At 40.3% G+C, this 9,176-nt stretch overlaps 1 protein-coding gene across 1 annotated transcript in view; it reads left to right on the top strand.

Moving 5' to 3' along the window:
• Positions 1 to 5,063: 5,063 nt before the first annotated feature.
• Positions 5,064 to 9,176, top strand: part of VTA1 (vesicle trafficking 1) — a 79,327-nt gene continuing 75,214 nt past the window's right edge. The window contains exon 1 of the mRNA XM_003919600.5: positions 5,064 to 5,375. Within this exon, the coding sequence (XP_003919649.2) occupies positions 5,264 to 5,375 (112 nt within the window). The 5' untranslated portion in view covers positions 5,064 to 5,263. The remainder of the gene's footprint in view (positions 5,376 to 9,176) is intronic.

The raw sequence follows: 9,176 nt of genomic DNA, 5'->3' as shown, positions 1-9,176 counted from the left end.
CACATCAAAAAGCTTATCCACCATGATCAAGTGGGCTTCATCCCTGGGATGCAAGGCTGGTTCAACATTCGCAAATCAATAAACATAATCCAGCATATAAACAGAACCAAAGACAAGAACCACATGATTATCTCAATAGATGCAGAAAAGGCTTTTGACAAAATTCAACAGCCCTTCATGCTAAAAACGCTCAATAAATTCGGTGTTGATGGAACGTACCTCAAAATAATAAGAGCTATTTATGACAAATCCACAGCCAATATCATACTGAATGGGCAAAATCTGGAAAAATTCCCTTTGAAAACTGGCACAAGACAGGGATGCCCTCTCTCAGCACTCCTATTCAACATAGTGTTGGAAGTTCTGGCTAGGGCAATCAGGCAAGAGAAAGAAATCAAGGGTATTCAGTTAGGAAAAGAAGAAGTCAAATTGTCCCTGTTTGCAGATGACATGATTGTATATTTAGAAAACCCCATTGTCTCAGCCCAAAATCTCCTTAAGCTGATAAGCAACTTCAGCAAAGTCTCAGGATACAAAATTAATGTGCAAAAATCACAAGCATTCTTATACACCAGTAACAGACAAACAGAGAGCCAAATCATGAATGAACTTCCATTCACAATTGCTTCAAAGAGAATAAAATACCTAGGAATCCAACTGACAAGGGATGTGAACGACTTCTTCAAGGAGAACTACAAACCACTGCTCAGTGAAATAAAAGAGGACACAAACAAATGGAAGAACATACCATGCTCATGGATAGGAAGAATCAATATCGTGAAAATGGCCATACTGCCCAAGGTTATTTATAGATTCAATGCCATCCCCATCAAGCTACCAAGGAGTTTCTTCACAGAATTGGAAAAAACTGCTTTAAAGTTCATATGGAACCAAAAAAGAGCCTGCATCTCCAAGACAATCCTAAGTCAAAAGAACAAAGCTGGAGGCATCACGCTACCTGACTTCAAACTATACTACAAGGCTACAGTAACCAAAACAGCATGGTACTGGTACCAAAACAGAGATATAGACCAATGGAACAGAACTGAGTCCTCAGAAATAATACCACACATCTACAGCCATCTGATCTTTGACAAACCTGAGAGAAACAAGAAATGGGGAAAGGATTCCCTATTTAATAAATGGTGCTGGGAAAATTGGCTAGCCATAAGTAGAAAGCTGAAACTGGATCCTTTCCTTACTCCTTATACGAAAATTAATTCAAGATGGATTAGAGACTTAAATGTTAGACCTAATACCATAAAAATCCTAGAGGAAAACCTAGGTAGTACCATTCAGGACATAGGCATGGGCAAAGACTTCATGTCTAAAACACCAAAAGCAACGGCAGCAAAAGCTAAAATTGACAAATGGGATCTCATTAAACTAAAGAGCTTCTGCACAGCAAAAGAAACTACCATCAGAGTGAACAGGCAACCTACAGAATGGGAGAAAATTTTTGCAATCTACTCATTTGACAAAGGGCTAATATCCAGAACCTACAAAGAACTCAAACAAATTTACAAGAAAAAAACAAACAACCCCATCAAAAAGTGGGCAAAGGATATGAACAGACATTTCTCAAAAGAAGACATTCATACAGCCAACAGACACATGAAAAAATGCTCATCATCACTGGCCATCAGAGAAATGCAAATCAAAACCACAATGAGATACCATCTCACACCAGTTAGAATGGTGATCATTAAAAAGTCAGGAAACAACAGTTGCTGGAGAAGATGTGGAGAAATAGGAACACTTTTACACTGTTGGTGGGATTGTAATGTAGTTCAACTATTATGGAAAACAGTATGGCGATTCCTCAAGGATCTACAACTAGATGTACCATATGACCCAGCCATCCCATTACTGGGTATATACCCAAAGGATTATAAATCATGCTGCTATAAAGACACATGCACACGTATGTTTATTGCGGCACTATTCACAATAGCAAAGACTTGGAATCAACTCAAATGTCCATCAGTGACAGACTGGATTAAGAAAATATGGCACATATACACCATGGAATACTATGCAGCCATAAAAAAGGATGAGTTTGTGTCCTTTGTAGGGACATGGATGCAGCTGGAAACCATCATTCTTAGCAAACTATCACAAGAACAGAAAACCAAACACCACATGTTCTCACTCATAGGTGGGAACTGAACAATGAGATCACTTGGACTCGGGAAGGGAGACATCACACACCGGGGCCTATCATGGGGAGGGGGGAGGGGGGAGGGATTGCATTGGGAGTTATACCTGATGTAAATGATGAGTTGATGGGTGCTGACGAGTTGATGGGTGCAGCACACGAACATGGCACAAGTATACATATGTAACAAACCTGCACGTTATGCACATGTACCCTAGAACTTAAAGTATAATAATAATAAATAAATAAATTAATTAATTAATAAAATAAAGGTACAATAATCAAAATCATGTAGACCAGGCATGAAGATAGGCATATGGAATGGGAACAATCAAGAGACTGGAAATATGTTTGCTCGCATATAGTTAGCTTATTTTTTTAAATGTGCTAATGTAATTCAATGGTGCCGAACAACTAAATATCCATGTTTAAAACATAAAATGTAATGTTTATAATGTCTGCATGTCCCAGCCATGGTCGGATGGGGTGGCAAATGGTCCTGACCAGGTTTTCAGGGTCTTCCCTATCATTCTTCTGCTGGAACTTTTAAGGAAAAATTATTTCTACTTGTGGGGATGCGAAAATAATAGGATGTAAGTCTCATGATACTGGAAGCCAAATTTCTACCACATACAGTATATTAAAAAGATACAACTATAGACATATTATCTTGATTACATTGACTGATGCCCTGTCATTTGCCACCAAGATGGTTCTTTTTTTTTTTTTTTTTTTTTTTGAGACGGAGTCTCGCTCTGTCACCCGGGCTGGAGCGCACTGGTCGGATCTCAGCTCACTGCAAGCTCCGCCTCCTGGGTTTACGCCATTCTCCTGCCTCAGCCTCCTGAGTAGCTGGGACTACAGGCGTCCGCCACCACGCCCGGCTAGTTTTTTGTATTTTTTTAGTAGAGACGGGGTTTCACCGTGTTAGCCAGGATGGTCTTGATCTCCTGACCTCGTGATCCACCCGTCTCGGCCTCCCAAAGTGCTGGGATTACAGGCTTGAGCCACCGCGCCCGGCCTGCCACCAAGATGGTTCTGACCAAACTGTCACAGAATATTTTTATTGCCAGATGATCACAACATGGAGTCTAGGGAATGTTACAAAAAGTTTTTTTCCCATCAAAACACCTGTCAGCTCTAGTTCCTCTCCCTTTTCTTCTTCCTATGGTTGCCCTCACCCCCTATTTTGTCCTACATCTCTGCCCTCCCCTTACTTGCTAAGGTTCTAGCCCAGTCCTGGAGGGTGATGTCAGATCCTTCAGAAACTGGTCTGAGATGAATGGAGAAGAAGAATTTAGGTCTTTCTAGTAAAATATCATAGTAAAACAAGAAAAAGCAACCTCATAGTCATTAATATTTACTTTGTTTCATAGCCTAATTTCAATGTGTGTTACACTAACACTGTCTCTGTACTGTTCTCCATCAAATCAATTATCATCTCATGAAAGGGGTAGCATATTTAGAAAGAAGAGAGTATGAGGCTCTTGTCTGTAATCTCAGCACTTTGGGAGACCAAGGCAGGAGTATCACTTGAGAGTAGGAGTTCAAGACCTGCCTAGGCAACAAAATAATAATTATTAGCCATGGTGGTATGTGCCTGTGGTGCCAGCTACTCAGGAGGCTGAGGCAAGAGGATCCTTGAGCCCAGGAGTTCAAGGCTGCAGTGAGCTCTGATAGTGTGCTGCACTCCAGCTTAGGTGACAGAGTGAGAACCTGTCTAAAAAAAAAAAAAGAAAGAAAGAAAAAAGAGAGGAAGGAAGGAGAAAAGAAAGGAAAGGAAAAGAAAAGAAAAGAGCATATATTGGCAGATCAGAGAGTAAAATCCAATTCCAACCACTTCACTTTCTCATTTTTCCCTCGGCCCTGCTCATGAGGGTATGCAAATAAGAGTACACATGAATGTATGCAAATGAGAGACTGGCAAACTTTAGTCCTGAAGACAGAACTGAGTAAAAAAGCCCGACCCAGAATAAGATGATGGACTTTGCAAATAGGTCTAGACAACGTATGTGGAGTGGGATAGTATAAGGACATGGAGCGGTTTCTTCTGGGCGTGAGAGAGTGATCAGAAAATAGTAGGCAGAGGGGAATTTCCGAGCTGGAGATTGTGGCTCTTGGGGATAGTGTGATTTCAGTGCAAACTAGTTTTAAGATGAATCCTCAAAACTGAGGACTGAGATAAAATAAAGAAGAAGGTTATTTGAGGAAGTAAATAAAGTGTACAGTCCTGAAGGATATAAGTATGGGATGGAGAGGAGTGGAAGAGAATTGAAGTCATTGAGGGTAGAAGGAAAAATTGATGCCTACTGTACAACGATTAAGAGTTACCAGCGTTGAAAAAGTCCCAAACACCCTATCTTACATTAAGAAAAGATAATAAATATGAAAATATTTTGCAAATTGTTAATCACTTTCCAGGAAAAAAAAAAAAAAGGTGATCTACAGGTTATTCATTCACTAAAATACATACTAGACAGCTGAGAACAAAAGTTCAATCTTCTTTACGCTTCATGTGTTTAGTGTTTTAAGTTGGGGCGAAATCTGATTATTTTATCCAGTATGTCAACACAGAAAAATTTAATTTACAATTTAAACACATTATTTCTCTCTCATGCAATTACTGAAATTAAAGCTTCTAAAATCAAAAAGGCTGCTAATGGACACTATTATATGGAATATTAACATGGAATATTAATTGGAAGTGGTAATTCCTGAATGACACCAAAGGCGATTCTTGCCTTTACACTTTCTCCCAGTCAACATACATTATTTTCTTGTTTTTCCTTTTCTATCCTTCCTTTTGCCACAAACGAAAACCCAAACAAAAAAGCGAAACAAAACAAAAACCCTTCCTCCTACCAGCAGAGAGCGCTACCGCCATGCGCGGCATAGGCGCCAAAACGCTCAGTGTTTTGTGGGCTCTAACCGCCGAGAGCCGAGCACACTGAGGTTGTCCCAGCTGGGGATCCGTAGTTGTCTTGACGACGCTGAGCAACGGAAGAGTGGGCAGGATTTGCTCTGAACGCTCGTGCGCGCTACCGCCCAGGCGGAAGCGGAAGTGTCGGTGGCGCGCGAGTAGGAAGTGGTGAGTTCTGAGTAGAGATGGCCGCGCTTGCATCGCTGCCCCCGCTGCCCGCACAGTTTAAGAGCATACAGCATCATCTGAGGACGGCTCAGGAGCATGACAAGCGGGACCCTGTGGTGGCTTATTACTGTGAGTCTTTTCGAGTGACCGCGCCCCTCTTTTCCCAGTTGCATTTTAGGGCCCACACACCTCTCCGAGGTTCTTGGGGCATGCCCCGCCCCCCTGGCTTTAAACCTGAGCTTTGACCTCGAACGTACCCAGGGAACTCCCTGGGTCCCCACCCACTGGCAGTAGGAATCCCAAAACACCAGGGCGTCCACTGCTTCCCCTATCTTGTGCTTAAATACTCCAGTACTGACTACACGGGCTCTTGAACTGTGGAACACGATCTTCCAAGGTTTTATCTCTGTGTGTAACACACAAGAGCCTCCTGTCTCAAATAGGAATCCTGAAAATAAATCGAGTTAGGTTTAAAACGAAGGTGAGTGTCCGAAAGAAGTAGTGATGTGGATAAAAGGACAATAGACTAGTTGAAAACATAGTAATAAGTGAAAGTTACTTATGACAGCATGCAAGCCCATTCAAAAACTCAGATGGTTAAATGGGGAGTATCTGCTACTAAATAAGCAGTTGAATTTGACCATTCCCCTTTCCCCACCCAACTGCTCTCTCCTACCGTACAGAATTTTTAGTTTTGACTTCTTTGAATAATACTTGCTGTTGAGACCTTTGAAAGCAGTATTTTCACTTTGAGTGTTATACATTTAATTTACAGTTTGGTTAAAAAATACATAGGTTAACTCTGCTCAGACTTGCAGTGAGTAAAGGGAATAGTTCCAGTAATTCTGTGTTAACTTTATTTTGTATTCTGTACTCTTTACTGCAAAATAAAACAAGTAACTGAACAACTATAATTCAGAAAATGATTTTTAGAGTTGAGAAGTTGGATATAATGCGTCCTTTGTTGTGTATATTGTAAGGTTAGCTAAAATCTGGTCACTGTTACCTGCGCCATACTCCAAATGTACCCTCTTTCTCAAATGTGCAAGGCCCTTTCAGACCTCCTATGTTCCACTCTTGGAATGTGCACCTTTTTCTTGCACTTCGCAAACTCATGATTCAAGATTTAACCCAAATGTCATCTCTTCTGTGGGCAACAAATTGATTATTCTCTGTGCGTTACTTCATTTTGTTCAAATCTTACAGCGTCATTTCCTTTATACTTGTTCTTCAGTTTCCTCAAGCAGGGTCCATATTCATTCAGTATGTGTTAATTGAGCTACCTTTGTGTCAAGCATTAGTAGGCGCTGTGACTGCAGTTGCTGCATTTTTGTGCTTACATACAATGGAGGTAGAGAGTTTCAACAATATAAAGTCTATCATACGTAGAGTATTAAGAGCTTATGAAGACAAATAGAGCAAGGAAAAGGAATAAGAGTATCAGGAGTAGTGGTGGCAGGGAGTGCAGATGGGATTTCAGTTTCATAGTGGTCAGGGAACACTTCACTGAGTTGACATTTGGGGAAAGAAAAGAGTGAAAGGCATGCCTTGCACCATCTGGGGAAGAGTATTCTCCGTAGAGGATATAGAAGTCCCGAGGTAGAGGCTTGCTGGAAGGAGGAGCAAGTAGACCATTGTGACTGGAGTGGATGGGGCTTAGGAATGATGGGATAAGGACAAAGTATCTCTCATCCCTAAAGGAAATTCCTGTTCCTGATCCCTGTATTATGTATCTTTGTGACAAACCAGGGACACTTTATTCATTGTCGTCCTGTCCCTCTAGATGTTTCTAAACCTAATCCAGTTTCCTTTATTTAAAAATAAAACAGAAACTCTCACCATGACATTCCCTAATGTTGCAGCTCTGCCTTTCCAGCCTCATAGGTAAGCTTGAAATAGTTGTCTGTAAGTTAGCTTTACGCCTTTATCTTGTAGAGCCTTTCAGCCTGTGCAGTCTGGTGTTCATGCCCAGTATTTCACTGAAACTGCTCTCATCAGGCTTACGAAGAAATATTTTTATTGCTCAGGTGACACTTAACAATTTTAGTTATGAAGCATGTGCATATGAAAGCGTATATAATGTGCAGTTTAAGGAATAATAAAATGAACACTAATATGCCCACCACATTTGATTTATTGAACTTTTTAATTTTTGACAATCTGGTGAGTGTGAAATGGTAGTGTCTCATTGGAGCGAAATTTGCAATTCTCTGAGTCTTAATGAGGTTTAGCATCTTTTCATATGTTAATTAACCATTTGTGATTCGCTTTTGAAATGCTTGTTTATTGCTTTTGCCCATTTATCTGTCACAGTCTTGTCTTAATAATGTTAGATGTTAATCCTTTGTTATATGTGTTGTAAATATCTTCTCCCATTTCAGTTTCATTTTTCACTCTATGAAGACCTTTGATGTTCCAAAGTTCTTAATTTAAATATGTTATCAATGTATGAATTTCTTAGGACTTAACCTTCTGATTTTATAAGCTTTCATTTCTTTTTGTGTATTTGTTTGGGACTTTGGCATTCTAAATCTGTAGATGGGTGTTTGTAATCAATTTTGGAAAATTTTCTCTACTATTATTTGTTCAAATGTTGCTTCTATTTCTATTCTTGTGAAAGTTTGATTAGACATGTTTTGCACTTCTCCCATTTAACTTCCTTGTCTTTTGAGTCTGTCATTTTTTTTTATCTCTGTTTTTCTGTGCTGCATTCTGTGTAATTTCTTGAGGTCTATCTTCACCTCCCTGTATATTATTGTTTAACCTTTTTAATTTTTTGAGTGCTTTCTTTTTGTTTTCATATTGACCTGGCCATTTCTGATAGTTTCTTGTTACTGATGTTTTAAACACTCTATTTCTTTGAACGCTTTAAATATATCGATTTATATTTGCTGTTTGATAACATCTGTAGCTGCTGTATTTGTGGGTCTGATTCTGCTTTTCAACAGAACACTGCTCATGGTGACTTCTTTCCTTACAATTGTGGGCTAGTCGGGCTAGACCAGCACTCTTCAAACTGGAGTAGGCAAATAATTCCAAAGGAATCAATTTTCCAATTCTTGACTTCCGTGTTTTCCTTCCAAAAACTGATCTTGACAAAGCTCCTGTGATCAGGGTAGCAAAGTAGTATATAATATGCTGCTTATCTTTTCCTACATCCTGTTCACAATTGTGTTTCTCCCACTTTAATGGAGAACGGCATACTCTCAGGCATCCTGAGTGTTTTTTATGTTGTATTGCCTTGAAAGAGAAGGTGGAAAATCCTCCAAGGTGTCCAGACAAAAGAGACAATTCAAATTACCAATGTCAGTGAAGCCTCCATTAATTAAGGCATTGGATAGACCTTCGTATCTTTCATGGTCTTACATTGAAGAAAACCAGCCAGAGCAAAGAATAAATGCTTTATTCGAGAGTTCAACACCAGCCTGACCAACATGGAGAAACCCTGCCTCTACTAAAAATACAAAATTAGCCAGGTGTGGTGGCGCGTGCCTGTAATCCTACCTACTTGGGAGGCTGAGGCAGGAGAATCACTTGAACCCAGGAGGCAGAGGTCGCAGTGAGCCGAAATCATGCCATTGCACTCCAGCCTGGGCAACAAGAGCGAAACTCTGTCTCAAAAAAAAAAAAAACAATGCTAAGCATGAAAGGTTCCAAAAGAGCATTCTAATTTGGGGGAAAGGGGGTGGAACTTTGTATAAGGGGGATGCTGGGAGTCACCTGGAGTTGTATATGGGGGATACAGGGAGTCACCTGGAGTTGTATATGGGAGATGCAGGGAGTCACCTGGAGTTTGTCTCTTTTCAGGAGCAGTTGGTCAGTGGCTCTCAGAAGAGGGAGGAGTTATTCTGGGATATTAGCAGCCATTGTTAGGTCATTTTGGATTTTATCAGGAGGGTGAGGAGGAACAGTTTAGGGCCAAGGTCATGT

The sequence above is a fragment of the Papio anubis genome, chromosome 6 (genome assembly GCF_008728515.1).
Source record: "Papio anubis isolate 15944 chromosome 6, Panubis1.0, whole genome shotgun sequence".
NCBI lineage: Eukaryota > Metazoa > Chordata > Mammalia > Primates > Cercopithecidae > Papio > Papio anubis.
Note: the sequence above shows the minus strand (reverse complement) of the source record. Positions and strands in the feature narration are given on the sequence as shown.